This window comes from Colobus angolensis, unplaced genomic scaffold (genome assembly GCF_000951035.1).
Source record: "Colobus angolensis palliatus isolate OR3802 unplaced genomic scaffold, Cang.pa_1.0 Scaffold281, whole genome shotgun sequence".
Lineage (NCBI taxonomy): Eukaryota > Metazoa > Chordata > Mammalia > Primates > Cercopithecidae > Colobus > Colobus angolensis.
The window spans coordinates 892595-913007 of record NW_012116055.1 but is presented as its reverse complement, the minus strand read 5'-3'; the positions used below and the strand labels follow the sequence as shown (position 1 = coordinate 913007).

General features: G+C 40.5%; 1 protein-coding gene across 1 annotated transcript in view; it reads right to left on the bottom strand.

The window, feature by feature from the left end:
- DDX58 (DEAD (Asp-Glu-Ala-Asp) box polypeptide 58) overlaps positions 1-20413 on the bottom strand; it is a 78266-nt gene that overhangs the window by 3721 nt on the left and 54132 nt on the right. Inside the window, exons 13-17 of the mRNA XM_011948654.1 lie at positions 18288-18436; positions 14439-14529; positions 8571-8741; positions 7270-7421; positions 380-523 (exon numbers count right to left, since the gene is read on the bottom strand). Of these exons, the coding sequence (XP_011804044.1) occupies positions 380-523; positions 7270-7421; positions 8571-8741; positions 14439-14529; positions 18288-18436 (707 nt within the window). The remainder of the gene's footprint in view (positions 1-379; positions 524-7269; positions 7422-8570; positions 8742-14438; positions 14530-18287; positions 18437-20413) is intronic.

Below are 20413 nucleotides of genomic sequence, written 5' to 3'. Positions count from 1 at the left end.
ATTCTCCTGCCTCAGCCTCCCGAGTAGCTAAGATTACAGCCTTCTGCCACTACGCCCAGCTAATTTTTGTATTTTTAGTAGAGACAGGGTTTCATCATGTTGGCCGGGCTGGTCTCGAACTCCTTACCTTGTGATTCACCCACCTCAGCCTCCCAAAGTGTTTGGATTATAGGCGTGAGCCACTATGCCTGGCCAAAAACTATTTATTATTAAACACTTAGTATTTCTTTTTCACTTCTTAGCTTTTTTTCAAATACACAGATCATGGCCACAATAACAATGGAAATTATTAATAGAGTTTTACTATAAATATTTCACCGACAGTAAGCTTTAGCTAGTGCTAAAACATGACCAGGCACTTTGTAAAAAGGCAGCTTACCTCTATCACTCTTACGTCAGCTGTGTAACATACCAAGGCTTTGCACTTTCCGCATAGCAGTTTTTTATTTTCCTTATCAGGTACAGGTTTTGGTTTTTCTTGACTATCTCTGATTAATTTTTCATGAGTCTGTATATGCAGAATCTAATGCAGAAATAAAGACCTCAAATGTAATTTGAGTATAACACATATAGAAAGAAACAGGCACAGATACATACATATACAATCATTCATATACAACTTCCATGAACATATGGTACCTGACTTGGTAAAATCACAGATTTTATTGGTTCTCCTAACTTAATATTAGTCAATGTTTAATTGTGGCCCCAACTAGTCTTTTAATTTCTTCATCAAAAATGCTCATAAAAGCACTAAAGATGTCCATAGAATAGTCATATGAACTATGCTTTCTACTTTCGTGTTGGCAAAACTTGAAAAAAAGCAAAACCTGTACGAGATACACAACATGCACTGTTTCGAGCATAATTATATCCATTTGCAGGCACAGACCCAGTGAGTGATACAGCAGGCGGAAGAGCCCCTGATACAGTTTGTCTGTATCCTCACCCAAATCTCAACTTGAATTGTTTTCATCTTCCAGAATTCCCATGTGTTGTGGGAGGGACCCAGGGGGAGGTCACTGAATCATGGGGGCGGTCTTTCCCGTGCTATTCTTATGATAGTGAGTAAGTCTCACGAGATCTGATGGGTTTATCAGGGGTTTCAACTTTTGCTTCTTCCTCATTTTTCTCCTGCCGCTGCCACGTAAGAAGCGCCTTCTGCCTCCCGCCATGATTTTGAGGCCTCCCCCAGCCATGTGGAACTGTAAGTCCAATTAAACCTCTTTGTTTTCCCAATCTCAGGTATGTCTTTGTCAGTGGCATGAAAACAGACTAATACAGCCCTCAACATCTAAAACCTTTTTTCTCTCTCCCCTTCAGCCACAGGGAATATCGTTGCATATGTATAGTATGATTGTATTCGAATTCAAAATCTAGTCCTTGGCTAAGAACATGGTCCAACTTAGAACCATGGACATGATAGTATAAAACTCTTCATACCAATAAACAGATCTCAAACTGAATGAAAAAACCACAATCATAGATGCCAACACTGAGATGAGAAAGATTTTAAAGCACCTAATAAAGATGCTTCGATGGACAATTATAAATACTTTTGAAACATAAAGAGAAAATATAAAGGCTCAACAATGAAATGGAAGACGTAAAGTTTAGAACTGAAAAAGACAACCAAAATAAAAAGTTCAATGGATGGGCTTTTCCATGGCAGAATGGAAGGGCCAAGAAAAGAGTCAGTGATCTGAAAGAACAACAGAAACTACCCAATCTGAACAACAACAAAATACACTGGGGTTGGGGGGGGGAAGCAAAGTCTCAAGGACCCGTAGGACTATAAAAAATGATGTCATAGCACTGGAGTTCTGCAAGGAGAGAAGAAAGAGCATGGCTTAAAAAGTATTCAAAGAAATTAACAGCCAAATATATCCCAAATTTAACAAGCTACATCAAGATTCAAGAAGCTGAACAAGCTCCAAACAGGATTAATGCCTTCAAAAAACACTCTGAGACATGTTATAATTAAACTTATGAAAGCTGAAGAAAAAAATCTTGAAAGCAGTCAGAGGAAAAAAAAAAAAAAAAGACACCTTACCCATAGGGGGAAATCAGAAATCAGTCTGAATAACAGATTTATCATTAGAAACAATGGAGGCTACCTGGAAGTGGCAAAATATTTTTTAAATGCTGAAAGAAAAGAACAGTCCATCCCAGAACCCTAGACTCAGGAAAATTCCACCTTCAAAAATAAAGAAGAAATGAAGACATTCTCAGATGAAGGAACACTGAAAATCTGTCATCAGCAGATTTACCCTAAAAGAATGGCTAAAGGAAGTTTTCTAAACAGAGGAAATGATAAAAGGAACCCTGAAACATCATGAAGGAAGAACACAGATTTCCTCCATGGGTCTTCTATGGAAGATTCTGTCCGTCCCACTGGTTTATGGTGGCGCCTCTCTATATCAGACTATGCTTTCAAGTGTCCCAGGTGGATCCAGACAGCCTAGATGCAAATAATGTTCCTGTCACTTAGCAGCTACGTCATTTTGGGCAAGTGCCTCATTTCTTTACATACAAAATGGGACAATAGCATCTGCTTCATGGACTGTCAGGAGATAACATGAGTTTATGACTGCTCAGGCCTGCCCAGCACAGGGTAAATGCCCATCAGCGTTGCCTCCCTCTGTTAGGCTAGTCTTATGCTAAGAGCCATGAAAATGTTATAATGAGGTGGCTTGGGGTTTTGTATTGATAAGGCAGTCTCCATTCATTAGGGATTGCCTTATCAATACGAAACTACTAGCTACCCCCTTTTTAATTTTTCTAGAAATATAGCTATTTTCATCTATTTATTATTTTATATAAACTCTAGAACCATTTTATCAAATGAAAAGTATATTTATGCTTTCAATATGGTTTGTGATATGTGAATAAGTGAATTTGGGATGAATGCACATGTTTAAAATATTCAGTCATTCCATTCAAGAGCATGGCATTTCTTTTATCTTAATATCTCCCAGTAAAATTTATTTGTCCTCATTTCTGCTTCAAACTTTTCTGATTAGGCTGGTAGATGTAATGGTTAAACAGATGGGCTCTACCAACTCTGCCATGAACTAGCTGTGTGATCTACTGGCACTGAAGCTATTCAAGTCTCAGTTTCCTGCCTATAAAATGACATAGGAGGCACTACTATATGGATTGCTGTAAAGCCTATGGATGTAAGTAAAGCATTTGCAGGGACTGGTGGAGAGTCAGTGTTCTACATGCATGAGTTGCAGTTATTGTCACTGTGAATGGAAATCTCCCTCCCCCTTCTATCTTTTAATTGGTTACTGATCATACATAGATAATCTGATTCCCATACCACTTCAAATTCAAATTTGCTTTATATAAAAAAAAATTTAGATTTTTTTTTTTTTTTTTTTGAGACAGAGTCTCACTGTCACCCAGGCTGGAGTACAGTGGCACAATCTCAGCTCACTGCAACCTCCGACTCCTGGGTTCAAGTGATTCTCCTGGGTTCAAGTGATTCTCCTGCCTCAGCCTCCCAAGTAGCTGGGATTACAGGCAGGTGCCTCCACATCCAGCTAATTTTTGTATCTTTAGTAGAGATGGGGTTTCACCGTGTTGGCCAGGCTGGTCTTGAACCCCTGACCTCAGGTTATCCACTCACCTCGGCCTCCCAAAGTGCTGGTATTACAGGTGTAAGCCACCACACCCGGCTTCCTTTCCCCCACCCCCCCTTTTTTGAGATAGATTCCTACTATGTTGCCCTGGCTGGACTTGAACTCTTGGGCTTAAATGATCCTCCCATGTAGCTGGGACTCTAGGCGTGAGCCATCATGCCCAGCTAGACCTAGAATGTTTTGATTTAAAAAACCAAATATACTGGCTGGACACAGTAGCTCATGCCTATAATCCCAGCCTGTAATCCCGACACTTTGGGAGGCCGAGGCTGGCATATCACTTGAGTCCAGAGTTCAAGACCAGCCTGGGCGACATAGCAAAGCCCCATCTCTACTAAAAAAACAAAAATTAGTGATGCGTGGTGGCACACACCTGTAGTCCTAGCTACTTGGGAGGCTGAGATTGCAGTGAGCCAAGATCACACCACTGCACTCCAGCCAGGGTGACAGAGTGAGACCCTGTCTCAAAAAAGTAAATAAGAAATAAATAATTTAAAAATTAAAAACCAAACGTAATTTCCTCTTCCCCACTTCTTGCCCCATCCCACCCGAAATTATCTTCATTATTTTGTAAAAATAAAGGGTGTTCAGGCCTCCTGTTTTTAATCCAATTTTTCACTGTTGTAAAACCGCTACATTATATCCCATTATTTCTCTTTGGACAAATTTCTAGAATTGAAATCCCTGGGTTATATGATACACATCTTCCTATGAGCAATTTTAATTTTCTTTTTTAATTTCTTTTTTCAGATATGGTTCTAATCACTACTTAAGCAGAATAGAGGTTACCAGGAAAGAAGGTGAAAATATAACCTTGCCTTTCAGGCATCCAAGTTTTTAAAAAATTCACTTGTAATGGTATTCAATTATATACTGAAATTCAATTAAATACTAATAATCTCAAATATTTTAAGTGTTACTCTAGGCAATAGGTATAAATCCTAATAAGCTAAAACTATTACAGCTATACTTAAAACTAAGTAAAAATCAATAACTGGGTAAAGAGGCTCAACCAATCATAAGTCTATGGCATACTGACCTTCACCCATACAACCTGTGGCTAAAAAAGAAGCCTAGCTCCACACGGAGGTGGAGAAAAGCAAACTATCTTAATTATGTGTAGTCATGGGTACACATGTTGGAAGTTCTTTGTTCAAAATGAACTTTCTTTCACCCCATCTTTGTTCTCTGCTTCATAAGGAAAGAAAAGCAGCTTCCTCATTTTGATTTCAAATAAACCTTCACAACCACAACTGTCAGACCCTTCATCCTTATTCCTCCAGAATGAAACGCCACCAAATCCTGAAGCATCCACGATGGAAATCAGTTGTTGGATACCTCTGGACTGTCTACATGTTAAGATGGCTGCAGAGTGACCAGAGAATTCTGGGGCGGGGGATGGGGAGTGCTCTAGTGACAGCAGGCCACACGCAGACAATGGACAGTGCAGCTGGGGCGCTGGGGAAGAAAGCGGTCTCCCAGTACTCTCTGCTCCTCCGTCTCCCTTTCCTGTTCTTGCAGATTGCCCTAAAGAGCTCTAAGCTTTTGCCCTCTCTGTAGGCAGAGTTCCTTCCTTCCATTAAAACCTATATATAGGGACCAGGATGCTCAAACCCAAACCCCAAACCCTTATCAAAGCACCCACAAAAGGGGGGCTCACCCCTAGAACCATAATTCCCTTTAGTTTTAAGAATATAAGATTTTCCCTAACTCTTTATACTTTTACTAAGCCTTTGTTTTTTGTTTTTTTTTAGATGGAATCTCACTCTGTTGCCCAGGCTGGAGTGCAGTGGTGCAATCTCGGCTCACTGCAAGTTCCACCTCCCAGGTTCATGCCATTTTCCTGCCTCAGCCTCCCGAGCAGCTAGGACTACAGGCGCCCGCCACTGCACCTGGCTAATTTTTTGTATTTTTAGTAGAGACGCGGTTTCACCGTGGTCTCAATCTCCTGACCTCATGATCCATCCGCCTCGGGCTCCCAAAGTGCTGGGATTACAGGCGTGAGCCACCACACCCGGCCTTTACTAAGCCTTTGAAAGCTAATCCTTCCCCTTTGAACAGGGCAGCTGGGCCTGGTCACGTATGATAGGACAGCGATACCAACACAACTCAGGCCTCCCGGCTGCCAGTAACTCCCAGCTACACTGGTTATAGGGCTTCATGTTCCCTACCATCTCTGCCTATCTATCTGTAGGTGTTAGGGGAACCCCAAATGCTATTACACAGCCTGATTCAACAGATATGTAACCCAATTCCTCCTCACCCCACTCCTTATCCTGGTGTGCTGTCTACAAAAGAATGCCTACATCTGGTCTAGCCTCTCTCTTCCTCAACAGACTTTTACTCTACTGCTTCTGTCACATGAGTCTAAGTAGCCTGTCACCTAGGAGAAGAGAAAAAATTATGCCATGGTTATTAAAACTCATGGTTTTAAAACATGTATTGGCAATATATTTTACAAAATGGAAAGGGGGCTCAGTGAAAAGAGAATCCCATCCCCAGTAATACTAAGGGAGGAACTACATAATTTCCCTGCAATTCTCCTCACTGAAAATGTGGAAGAGGTGGTTCTAGATAACTTAATCTCCCAGCTTTAGGAAGAAAAATGTTTTTTAGATTAGTAAACACTGACAAAGTTGTGATTTGTGTCCTAAAGTAAGTGTTAATCTGCTTTCGATAATTGATTGTCAATACTTTTTGGAGCACCGAGATTATGACTTTTTAAAATTATAGACAGCATGGAGTTGGTCTATTAAACTGTAAGGTTCATCTTCATGAAGTTAAACTATGTCTCACACATCTATCCAATAACAGCTCTCATTTCTTGGGCATGTATTTTATGCCAGGCGCTAAGAGATACAATGCATACATCTCATTTATCCTCATGACCACCCTGGGAATTAAATACTATTATGTCCCCCACTTTTTACATGAGGAGATCGATTATTTAAAAGACAGAGCAACTGCCTGAGGTCACACACCTTGCAAGTGACAGAACTGGAATTTGAACCATGGATTCTAGTGTTAAAGCTCTCCCCTAGCCCTGCAGTGACCATGCTTCCAGAGATTCTGAGATGTAAATCTCTGCAATGGTTCTGGAGAAAGTGTAGGTATGTGTTTCTTGACTTTCCCCAATCTGATTTCATGCTTCTGTGTTACGGAAATTACAATGGAATGAAGGTCATTACACTAAGAGGTTGATCTGAATAGGTATGCCACTCCAAGGTATATATGATTGTCCACAGCTATCAAAAGACATTCCAATACCTGCATCATGACCTAGGAGCTTTTCTCTGAGGACTCTTTGGAGAGAGAGAGATTTAAGGAAGAGACTAAGAAGAGCTGTTGTTTCCAGTATTAGGATATAGTCCTCGACATGAACTGTCAACTAGAGAAATCCTAGCTCAATTTGCCTTTTAGATCTGAAACCATAACTTCAGTTATTAGCACTATTAAATATAATCTAACCTCATTGACACTTAAAAACAGAATGAATTTAATATTCGCTAAGTATAAACTTTTTGTTGTAACACTCTAAGCAATATGATAAAAGGTACCAACCATCCTCACCTTCCCTGATAGTTATTTATAGTCAGATGCTGAAAGAATAACATAGACTTACCATTTCCCTAAATACTGCTTCGTCCCATGTCTGAAGGCGTAAAATAGAGTCATTCATCATTTTTTCTTTGTACATGTTTATTTGTTCTTTTTCAATTACACCAGCATTACTAGTCAGAAGGAAGCACTTGCTACCTCTTGCTCTTCCTCTGCCTATGAGAAAATAAATATTTTAGTTGGTGTTTTTGACTTAAAGCTCTGATATAATCTGCAAATAGGTAAACAGATAGAGGTAGTCCTAAAATTCAACTTTGGTTCACTGAATCCCACTTCCCAGGAAAGTTGAGCTGTTAAAGAGTGAACTCATGAGGAGCACTGCTTGAACCCAGGAGTTTGAAGTTGCAGTGAGCTAGAATTACACCACTGCACTCTAACCTGGGTGACAGAGCAAGACCTATCTACATGAACCCCCAGTATGACACTGTGATGGCTCTAAGATGAGCAATAAACAGACCCTCCTTCGAGAACCTTCTAGACAATGAGGAAATAAGATCTCTTCATAACCAGCAAAACACAGGTGGAAAATTTTAAGTGCTATTACAAAGATAGATATAAAGGGTTATAGGCTTTATATATTCCAAAGAGAGACTTTTGCCAGCTGGGAGGATTAGGGTCAGATGATATGGAGGCAGGGGAAGAGGTAAAATGAAGAGTAGCAGTACCTGAGCAGTTCCTTCAACAAGCAATAAATGAGGAAGTCCGGTTGGCAGAAGTGGATAATGAACAAAAGGGAAGAATGGGTAATAAAGTTGGAATGAAATGGGTACTAGATTTTGGAAACTCTTTAGCATCAAGTAAATTGGGAAACCACTGGCATTTCAATACAAGGAAGTGACATGATCAGAGCTGTTTTTCAGGAAAAGTAATATGATAGCTCTACTTATGGAAATTGGAAGAAGAAAAGGAAAAAGAAGGGAAGACTAGTTAGGAGACTAGTCCAGGTGGGGCAGAAGAACTGTGGAGTATCCCTTCTTGAATACAGGGGGCCCTTCACCCCACCAGCACCACCATGAAAGGTCTACATGTTGACTGGCAAAGCTTCAATGCAAGTTGGAATTATTCTTCCATAAATATATCAGTCAATGCCAGGCAAGTCAGCAGCATCATTGTAAGAATCAAAGTAGAGTTTATGTTAGTGAACAAAACTGTAGCCACCTTGAAGGCCGATGATACCAAAGTGCACTGTGCCATTGTTTACATACTCAACCATGGCTCAGTAAAGAGAAAGGCCAGAATGACACATACACTTACAAATCAGTCAAAACAGAATCCATGTAGGAATGGTCTCAAAGCTTCTCTTACCTCTGGTTTGGATCATTTTGATGACATTGCCCACATACTCATACAGGATGACAAGATTGCACTGTGCAATGTCAATGCCTTCATCAGCAACTGAGGTGGCAATCAGAATATTGTGATCTCCATTAACTTTGAATGCATCCAATATACACTTCTGTGCTGGGAGGGTCATTCCTGTGTCAGAGTAAGAGGGCATTATACAACTCACCAAAGAGGGAACTTCCCCCTTGAAAAAACAGTTACTAATTATGGAATGCTTATTACACACCAAGTACTGTGATAAGTACTTTATATCCATGATCTCACAACATACCTATGAGGTGGGGTCTGTTTCTATGCCTGTTTCAGAAAGGACATTTAGGGTGGCATCTAACGCTTAGACTCTGCCACAAGACTGAGTTCAAATCCCAGCTCTGGGGGACTTATTAGTTGTATGGCTTTAGCCATATTATCCAAGAAACACACTTGTTTGCAGAAATATCAACAGCTAATTGTAACAGCTTTACATGTGTGTAAGAATTTATAGCTGACAAAACATTTTCACGTCTTCTCACGAGAGTGATATCATCATAAAGCCCTGTAGGTCAACGGGTAAGTGTTCCGATTCCCCTTAACAAATGAGGGCCGTGCCAGGCGTGGCTCACGCCTGTAGTCATAACACTTTGGGAGGCCAAGGCAGGTGAATCACTTGAACCTAGGAGTTTGAAATCAGCCTGGTTAACACAGGGAGAACCCATCTCTACAAAAAAATTTAAGAATTAGCTGGGCATGGTGGCACACACCTGTAGTCCCAGCTACTCAGGAGGCTTAGGTAAGATAATCACCTGAGCCAGGGAAGTTGAGGCTGCAGTGAGCCATGATGGCACTACTACACTCCAGCCTGGGCAACAGAATGAGATTATCTTTAAAAATAAAATAAAAAAAGACACAAATGAAGGGGCTTGAGGTTCCAGAAGTGAGGTAAGCTGACAAGCTAGCTATCAGCAGTGTTGGGCCTTGAACTTCAGTTTAAGACCCTAATAGTGTGCACTGTTAGGGTGTCGGCCTCCCCATACACAAACTAAGAATCATTTTCTGCCACACCCACCCACAATACAGTTGTATTATGTTTCTCTATGAAAGAGGCAATGCTATCTGCTCACCAATCCTGTTTGTTTCTCCTCCTGGGGGCACACAGCTGAATTATACTTTGCAATCTAAACTATCACTAATGGCATGTAGACAGAGGTCATGTGTGTTATCTTCCAAACCAGACCCCTAAAAATTGTCCATGTTCTTGTTATTTCTCATCAATGGATGATAAGGTCCCAGTAGAGGATTTGGAGACCCCCCGTGATGACAGAGCCATAACAAGAAAAGAGTCTGGGTCCCTACAATAAGTGGAAGAGGATGGAGCAGAGCCCCCACCCCTACCTATCTATACTTGGGAGCGTAAGTGAGCAGAGCCCCCACCCCTACCTACCTACACCTCTGAGTATGAGGTATAACTTTTATTTTGCCCTGCCCCTGAGATTGTGGGAGTTGTCTGTTAGAGCAATCAGATTACCCTGATTTACACAGAGCCTATTCCTGGCTGCAGCTACTGGACTGAAATAAACATTTGAACTATGTTGGGCCAATGCAATTCTTCCCTCTTGGAATCTGAAATTGGGATTGGAGACAGGTAGTAAATCAGGAAGGTGTGGGGCAGTCATGAATGGAGAAGCAGAGAGAGCAACCTGTAAAAGGAAACTACGAAGCAGATGTGCAGGATTCAGAAAAATTTCCAGTCCCAGTTGCAATTGTCCACAAAGCCCAAGTGTACTTCCAGACTGAGGGTTCTATGGTAGACCCAATTATCCCTATAGCAGCCACACCCCCTTGTTCTTAGACTAGCCTAAGTGGGTTTCTGTTAATCAGGGAAAAGAAAGCATCTTGACTAAAACAACCACGTACTGCCTTCTAATATCCTATGATAGTGGAGGCTAAATTTAAATTGTCTGAATACAGTGTGAAGTTCAGATGTGATAATTACCCAGTTTGTGTGATCATGGCGGACACCCAAAATGGTGGCTCAAACAATATGCACACTTCAAACTGTGTGGATCCTAAAGACATCTACGTTTGTCTATTAGTAGAATCACCTGATCTCCACTCACTGCTCACAGGGCGGACCCACCTCAGGCAGGTAGAGGAAGGTAATAGGTATTACTTTCCATTACCTAGCTGGCAGTGGACTTAGAGTTTGTGGGAAAATATCCCTTGTGATTTTTGAATTACTGACTATTCAAAGTCATGAAAATTCAAATGCAGGCAGCTTTATTTTCAGAAAGGTGCTTAAAAATCAATCTCTAAACATTATTTTGATTTTACTTTTGAGCTTTCTTTATCCAGAATACTTTTTTTAAAGATACGTACTTTCTGTTATTTTTGAATCCATGTATTCTCAGTAAAACCAAAACCAAACAAATGAACATTGTGGGCCATTACATAAAAGTTCTGGATGTGAATAATAGCTAATATTTAACATATATTGAGCACTCACCATATGCCAGGCATTGTTTTAAACCAGGAGTTGGCAAACTTTTTCCATAAAGGGCTAGATGTATAGTAAATGCTTTAGGCTTTGTAGGCCATGCTGTCTCAGCTACTCAACACTGCCATTCTAGTGTGAAAGCAGCCACAGACAACACATACATGAATGGTCATGACTGTGTTCACCCCAAAAATTATTTTATAGACAATGAAATTTGAATTGCACAAGCCTTTCACATGTCATAAAATATTCTTTTTCAAACAAAAGTCATTCTTAGCTCAAGAGTCATTCATAAGCAGGCAGTGAGCCAGATTTTGCTAATGACATTAACCCTCTCAGCTAGGTACTCTTATTATTTTTCCATTTGACAGATGAAGAAAGTAAGTCATGAAGAGGTTAGATAACCTGCTTCTTCACACAACAGGAAATTAAGAAATGGAAATTTGGAAATACACAAATTTAGCAAACTGAACTTTTGCTTATTTACATGCAGTTTTTTGTAAAAAAGCTGTTCACAATTCTTCTAGCTTAACTGTGCAAGGAAGAGGATCAGACCAGAAACAAATTCAGCTAAAATTGTCTTAATTACCTGGTAAATCAAGTTTAACCCATTCGATAAAAGCTATGGAGTTCACACTGATAAACTGAGTGAAGAAAATACTTCAGTGATCTCCACCTCACAGTTAACAGAATTTATAAAAGCTCCAACTGGCTAGGCACGGTGTTTCACACCTGTAATCCCAGCATTTTAGGAGGCCAAGGTAGCAGATTGCTTGAGGCCAGGAGTTCAAGACCAGCCTGGCCGACATGGCGAAATCCTTTCCCTACTAAAAATACAAAAATTAGCTGGGCATGGCGGCATGCACCTGTAATCCCAGCTACTTGGGAGGCCGAGGCATGAGAATCGCTTGAAACTGGAAGGTTGCAGTGAGCTGAGGTCGTGCCACTGCACTCTAGCCTGGAAAACAGAGCAAGACTATGTCTCAAAAATAAAATAAATAAAAGTTCCAATTTTTTCCTAATATATTTCCAGCCCAAATCTTGAGATATATTTTTCTATGGGCAAAACAATTTATTTTCACCATCATCATCTACTAAACAATGAGCATCTCTGGAACAGACATCATACGTGATTAATTTCTTAATTTATTCATCTATTCAGCCAAACATTTATTCAGTAATTATGGCTTGTCAGATAAAAATAATGATTAAAAGGTCCATTTTTATCCACAAGGAGCTCATATTTTGTGGAAGAAAAATATAAATAGGAAGCTATAATTGAGTGTGATGAGCACAGAAAGGATGCTATAGGAATGTGGAAGAAGGAGATCTCTACCAGTTTTTGGAGGTTGGGGAAGGCTACATGGCAGAAGCACAATGCCACAGCATAAGTTATAAATAAATGTTGAATGAATGGATGAATAAATGAACAAACCAATAAGAAAATATTTCCTGAGTGTCTATGTGTGGAGAAACAACAAAGTTTGAAAATCAAGTAGGACTCATGTTGGAGTCAGATCGCAGAGAACTTTGAATCCCAACCACAAGAATATGGTGTTAGACTTCATTTGGTGAGCCACTTTTTTTTTTTTTTTTTTGAGACAGAGTCTCTCTCTGTGGCCCAGGCTGGAGTGCAGTGGCGCGATCTCGGCTCACTGCAAGCTCCGCCTCCCGGGTTCACGCCATTCTCCTGCCTCAGCCTCCCAAGTAGCTGGGACTACAGGCGCCTGCCACCAGCCCCAGCTAATTTTTTTGTATTTTTTTTTTAGTAGAGACAGGGTTTCACTGTGTTAGCCAGGAGATCATCCTGACTTCGTGATCTGCCCGCCTCGGCCTTCCAAAGTGCTGGGATTACAGGCATGAGCCACCGTGCCCCACCTGGTGAGCCACTTTTTAAGACCCGAATCTACTTTTCATATTTGTGAAATTTAAAAATTACATGAAGTGAAAGTGCGAGGGTGATAACTGGAGACTGCCAAGGTGGGCATGGGAGGGTGCTTATTATAAACAACAACACTAGGCCGGGCGCGGTGGCTCAAGCCTGTAATCCCAGCACTTTGGGAGGCCGAGACGGGCGGATCACGAGGTCAGGAGATCGAGACCATCCTGGCTAACATGGTGAAACCCCGTCTCTACTAAAAAATACAAAAAAACTAGCCGGGCGAGGTGGCGGGCACCTGTAGTCCCAGCTACTCCGGAGGCTGAGGCAGGAGAATGGCATAAACCCGGGAGGCAGAGCTTGCAGTGAACTGAGATCCGGCCACTGCACTCCAGCCTGGGCAACAGAGCAAGACTCCGTCTCAAAAAAATAAATAAATAAATAAATAAAAAATAAACAACACTAAATAGGAAGACTTGTCAGCGCCAGTCACTGAGGGGTGGGGGGCACAGCTATGAGGTGGTCAGGATGAGGGCAGGCCACCTAGGATCCTCCCAGATAATACCACAGGCAGCCTTTTATCATTTGATCACTCTAGCTGGATTTCAGAATTGTCTGCTTGGACTTTTTAACATTGTAAAATACATAATACACACAAAAGCTATGCATATCTACTGCTTAAAGAATAACAATAAAACAAAAACAGAACATTTCTATTTCCAGTTAATCTTAATCTATTGGTTGGAAATTTGAGCAGAATAATAATGCACTCAAGCATGACTTAAAAAACAATCCTGGCTTTGTCTGTAGGACTTATGAGAGGAGGCAATGTCTACAAGGAAAGAGACTGGAGTGGTTTTTGGCGTTTGAGCATTGTGATGGCTTTTTGATGCATTAACTTGGCTAGGCCAAACAACAGTTCCCAGTAATTCATCTAGCTACTGCTCTGAAGAGATTTTACGGATGTGATTCAAGTCCCTAATCAGTTGACTTTAAGTCAAATAGAGAGTTCATTCCAGGTGGGCCTGCCTAATCAGGTGAGCCTTTTAAAAGACAGCTTAGGCCTTCTCCGAGCTCAGAGACTCCAGACAGCTCATGCCTGTGGGGTTCCAGTCTGTTCCTGATAGTCCCCTTCCTGACTACCTGCCCTACAGACTTCAGACTTGCTTTGCCAGCCCAATTCTGTAAAATAATTCCTTGCAAGAAATCTCTGTATGTGTGCATATGTGAGACACATGCCTCTCATATATATGTATAATCACCTACTGCTTTTGCTTCTCTGGTTAAACCTTGACTGATAGAAGCATTAAAACAGAATTTGAAATATATATTAAATATATATTAAAATTTATATTTATTAAATATTCAATATTTAATATTGAAATATATTAAAACAGAATTTGAAATATATACACACACACATATATACATACACACACACATATTCTTAAATGCATAATCCACTATATATAAATACCTGTGTTCTGATTTGTTTTGCCACGTCCAGTCAATATGCCAGGTTTTAGAAAACTGAGTTTAGGATTTCCCTCAATCCAATTTTTTAAAGCCTGAAAATGAAAAGCAATTATCAATTAGACACTCCTTATAAATCATTTGTACTAATTCAATATTGAAATACATGCAAAAAGAAAAACATTTAAAGTTAGTATATGTACAGTTTTCAGACTGACAAACCTGAGAAAAAAAGCATTTTGGAATTGAACTCTATGTAATAATTAACTAAAATGGCATAGATCTCTGTGACCTGATATGGTTTAATCTCTAAGACTTTTTTCTTTTTTTTTTTTTTGAGATGGAATCTTGGTCTATCGCCTGGGCTCAAGTGAACTCCTGGGCTCAAGTGACTCTCCTGCCTCAGCCTCCCAAAAATGCTGGGATTATAAGTGTGAGCCACTGTGTCCAGTACTTAAAACTTTCGAAATTCCAATGGTTAGTTGCTAGTATGTAAAAATACAGTTGAATTATGTATATTGATCTCATGTCCTGCAATCACGCTAAACTCACTTATTCTACATACCCACTATTTTGAACTTTTGTTTTTTCTCTTAAAAATGTCTTAGAAATGGCCAGGTGCGGTAGCTCATGCCTGTAATCCCAGCACTTTGGGAGGCTGAGGTGGGTGGATCACGAGGTCAGGAATTCAAGACCAACCTGGGCAACATGGCAAAAGCCTGTCTCTACTAAAAATACAAAAATTAGCTGGGCATGGTGGCACACGCCTGTGGTCTCAGCTACTCAGGAAGCTGAGGCAAGAGAATCACTTGAACCGGGAGGTGTAGGTTGCAGTGAGCCGAGGTTGTGCCACTGCACTCCGACCTGGGTGACAGAGCGAGACTCCATCTCAAAATTAAATAAATAAATAAAATAAAAATAAAAATAAAAATTAGCTGGGTGTGGTGGTATACACCTGCAGTCCCAGCTACTGGGGAGGCTGAGATGGGAGAATCATGTAAGGCAGGGAAGTTGAGGCTGCAGTGAGCTGTGATCACACTAGTGTACTCCAGCCTGGGCAATGAGAGTGAGACCCTGTCTCAAAAAAAAAAAAAAGTTTTTAAAGTACCATTTATAATAGCATCAAAAAATTAATACCTAGGTATAAGTCTAACAAAATATGTGCGGAATCTGAAAATGACAAAACACTGATAAAAGAAACCAAAGAACATCTGGTTAGTCCACCTTTAAGGTAGCCCTCAATGACCTCCACCTTCTGTATTCAGATCCTCGTGTAATCCCCTCCCCCGAGTGTGAAGGGGACTTACTGACTTGCTTCTAATGAATAAAATACAACAAATGCAATGCGGCATCATTTCCAAGATGAAGTTATGACTGTGGCTTCCAAATTAGATACCCTCTATCTCAATCTCTGGGATCACTCTCTCTAGGAGAAGCCATCTGCTGGTCTGTGAGGTGGACCTGTGGAGAGGCCCACATGAGTGAACTCAGAGGCTCTTCAGCCAACAGCCATATGAGAGGAGTTTGGAAGTTAACCTCCCCCAGTCAAGCCTTGAGTCAAGCCATGGCCAACACCTTCACTACAGCCTCATGAGAGATCTTCAGCCAGAAACACCCAGTTAAATTGTTTCCAGATTCATGGCTCATAGATATTGTAAGATAATAGATGTTTCTTGTTTCCAGACACTCAGTTTTGGGGTAATTGTTCCTCAGCATTACATAACTAATATGGAAGCCATATAAATAAAGAGATATACTATGGTCATGGATTAGAACACTCGATATTGTCAAGATGTCATTTCTCCCCTAATTTTATCTTTATGTATTTTAAAAAATATTTTATTTTTTCAAGACCAAGTCTCACTCTGTCACCCAGGCTGGAGTACAGTGGTGCAATTTCAGCTCACCACAGCCTTCGCCTCCCAGGTTCAAGTGATTCTCCTGCCTCAGTCTCCCAAATATCTATGATTACAGGGGCAAGCCACCACGCTAGGCTAATTTTTGTATTTTTAGTAGAGACAGGGTTTTACCATGTTGGCCAGGCTGATGTCAAACTCCTGACTTCAAGTGATCCGCCCACCTCAGCCTCCCAAAGTGGTGGGAGATTACAGGTGTCAGCCACCATGCCCAGCCTCAATTTTATGTTCAGATTCAATAAAATCCCAGCAGACTTTTTCATAGATGTGGACAAGTTGCCTCTAAAATGTATACAGAAAGGCAAAGGAACATAGCTAAAAACAACCTTTAAAAAAAAAATTGGAGGACTCATATCACCCCATTTCAAGACTTACTATCAAGCTACAGTAATCAAGACAGCGTGGAATGGGTGAAGAGGTATATGTATGGATCAATACACAAAATGAGAATCCAAAAACAGATCCATGCAAATATAGTCAACTGATGTTTTCAGAAGTTACAAAGGCAATTCAATGAAGAAAGGATAGTCTTGTCAACATACAGAACTGGAACAGCTGAATGTCCATACACAAAAAGAAAAAAAAAAAGCATCTCAACCAATACCTCATGCCTTATACAAAATTAATTTAAAATTGACTGTAGACCTAAATGTAAAATGTAAAGCTGTAACACTTCCAGATGACAACATAGTGAAAATCTTTGTGACCTTAGGTAAGCAAAGGATTTTTAGAGATAATACCACCATAGGCAAAAACCCATAAAAGAAAAAACTGATATACTGAACTTTGTCAAAACTCAAAACTTTCAGTCTGCAAAAGATACTGTCAAGAGAATAAGCAGACAAGCCACAGACCAGAAGAAAATATTTGCAAATCACATTTCTGACAGAGGACCTTTTTGTCAGACTATAAAAAGAATTCTCAAAAACACAATCAGATGATAAACCAATCTTTTCAAACCAAAAGATCTGAACAGACACCTCACCAAGGCAGATACAGATAGCTAATAAGCAGAAGAAAGATGTTCAGCCATATTACTCATTAGTGAAATGCAAATTAAAACTGTAGTGAGGTATCATTACCTACCCACAAAATGACTAAAATTTAAAAAGTAAAGAAAGGAAGAAATGCTTGCTCTACAAGTATCAATACTTATAATTAGAGTGATTAAACATAGTGACAGCATGAAGCCAGGTTCCAAAACTTTGGGAGGCCAAGGTGGGAGGATTACGTGAGGCCAGGAATTCAAGACCAGTCTAGGCAACATAGCAAGACCCCATCTCTACAACATTGAATAAATAAATTAGCTGGGCATGGTGGCACATGACTGTAGTCCCAGGCATGGTGGGAGAGGGGGCTGAGGTGGGAGAATCGCTTGAGTTTGAGAGGTTGAGGGTGCAGACAGCCATAATTGTGCCATTGCATTCCAGCCTAGGTGACAGAGTGAGACCGTCTCTAAGTGAAAAAAAACAAAAAACAAACAAAAAACACAGTGAGGAGTATTAGTGTAAGGATAAACATATATTCAGAACAGAATAGAGAACCCCAAAACAGACCCACACATACACATATATGGTTTCCTGACCGTAGAGAGAAAACAGCTTTTTTTAATTTTTTTGACACAGGTTCTACCTCTGTTGCTCGGGCTGGAGTGCAGGAGTACACTGTCATGATCACTGCAGCCTCAAGCAATTTTCTAGCCTTAGCCTCCCAAGTAACTGGAACTACAGGTGCACACCACCAGCTAATTTTTCTTTTTTGAGAGATGAGGTCTCACTGTTGCCCAGGCTGGTCTTGAACTCTTGGCCCAAGCAATTCTCCTGCCTCGACTTCCCAGACTTCTGGGATTACAGGCGTGAGCCACCATACCCATCCCAATCTTTTCAATGAACAGTGCTGGGTCCATTTGTTATCTACAAGGAGAAAAAAAAGCTTACATCCACAAGTGCTCTGGTTTTCACAAAGAGAATTGTTATTGTCTCTGGGTTTAAGTGGTACTCTTCTTGTAAGATGAAGCGGAGGTCTTCAAGTTTAGGGTTCTCATTGCTGGGATCCCTGGAAACACTTTCTAGTTCCTGCAGCTTTTCTGCAAATGGGAAACATTTTATAAATGGCTAATAAATTCTAAAAATTTAGAACACACTGTCACCTTTAGCTATCATTCAAACAGTTAATCTCTAAATCTTTGACCAGAATGTTTTGAGTAATAACTACTGACTTAAATTGGTACAACCTTTTAAAAGGCAATTTGGCAATATCTATCAAAACATAATACACACACATCCTTCGATCCAATAGTTCTACATCTAAGAAGTTTGAGACACAGTTGTATTTAGAAAATTATGGAAGAGGTCTCCAAGGATTTCACGTATCACTGTTTAAGGTATAAAAGAAAAACAGAAAACCTAAGTGCCCAACAATAGGAAAACAGTTCAATAGATCATGGGCTATGCATCTAATGTTAATACAATGTGGCTGTGAAAATTAATAAGGGAGTTATGTACATGATATATATGATACCAAAATATTTTACGGTTAAAAAAAATCAAGGTAAGGACAGTATGTTCAGTATGGTCCCATCTTTAAAAATATAGTCAGGCCGGGTGGGGTGGCTCACACCCGTAATCCCAGCACTTTGGGAGGTTGAGATGGGTGGATCACCTGAGGTCAGGGGTTCAAGATCAGACTGGTCAACATGGTGAAACCCCGTCTCTACTTAAAATACAAAAATTAGCCGGGCATGGTGGCAGGCGCCTATAATCCCAGCTCCTCAGGAGGATAAGGCAGGAGAATCACTTGAACCTGGGAAGCAGGGGTTACAGTGAGCCAAGATCTCACCATTGCACTCCAGCCTGGGAAAGAGAATGATACTCTGTCTCAAAAAAAAGAAGAAAAAAGAAAAAAAATACATATAGTTATAAAACAGGGGTGTGTTATAGCCAGATCATACCAGACTATGGGACTATGGGAGTCAATTGTGGTTTCTCTTTTATTGTTTTTTTGTTTGTTTTTCTTGAGATGGAGTCTCCTGTCACTCAGGCTGAAGTGCAGTGGCACGACTCGGCTCACTGCAACCTCTGCCTTCTGAGTTCAAGTGATTCTCCTGCCTCAGCCTCCCAAGTAACTGGGATTACAGGTGCGTGCCACCACATCTGGCTAATATTTTGTATTTTTGGTAAAGATGGGGTTTCACCATGTTGGTCAGGCTGGTCTTGAACTCCTGATCTCAGATGGCCCACCCATCTCAGCCTCCCAAAGTGCTGGCACTACAGGTGTGAGCTACCATGCCTGGCCAATTGTTAAACTTTATTACTTTTTACAATTATCTATGCTTTTGAGGTTAGTTACGTCTATTGTATCTGTACGGTAGAAATACTATAGAATGATGTGCTGCTCATCTCTTTTTAACACTAGTTCAATGACATCTTGTTGGTAGCCTGGAATTCACTACAGTGGAAGCAGTTATACCATGGAAATCAAGAAAACACAAAAAAATCAGTGCTTGATTGATTGAGACAAGGACTCACTCTATCACCCAAGCTGGGGTCCAGTGGTGCAATCTCAGCTCACTGCAACCTCTGCCTTCCAGGCTCAGGTGATCCTCCCACCTCAGTCTCCCAAGTAGCTGGGACCACAGGAGCATACCACCATGCTCAGCTAATTTTTGTATTTTTTGTAGAGATGAGGTTTCGCCATTCTGCCCAGACTGATATCCAGCTCCTGAGCTCAAGTAATCCACCCACCTTATCCTCCCAAAGTGCCATGGTGACAAATGTGAGCCACCATGTCTGGCTTAATTTATGTTGAGAGTTTAGACTTATGAACATGACAAAAAAAAATACAGATTAAATTTAGCAATTACATTGTGAATAGCACAAAATATTGAGAAACAGTCTCCCGGTTTTTGAAAAACTATTATACAATTCAGCAAAAAATTGCTTGCATCACTGGCAAATGAGTGAAGTTCCAACATACACCTTTGTTGTTTCATTTTTATCTTCTAACATTAACGAAACTATATAGTAACAACCATATCAGAAAGAACCACACTTCTTTGTCATTG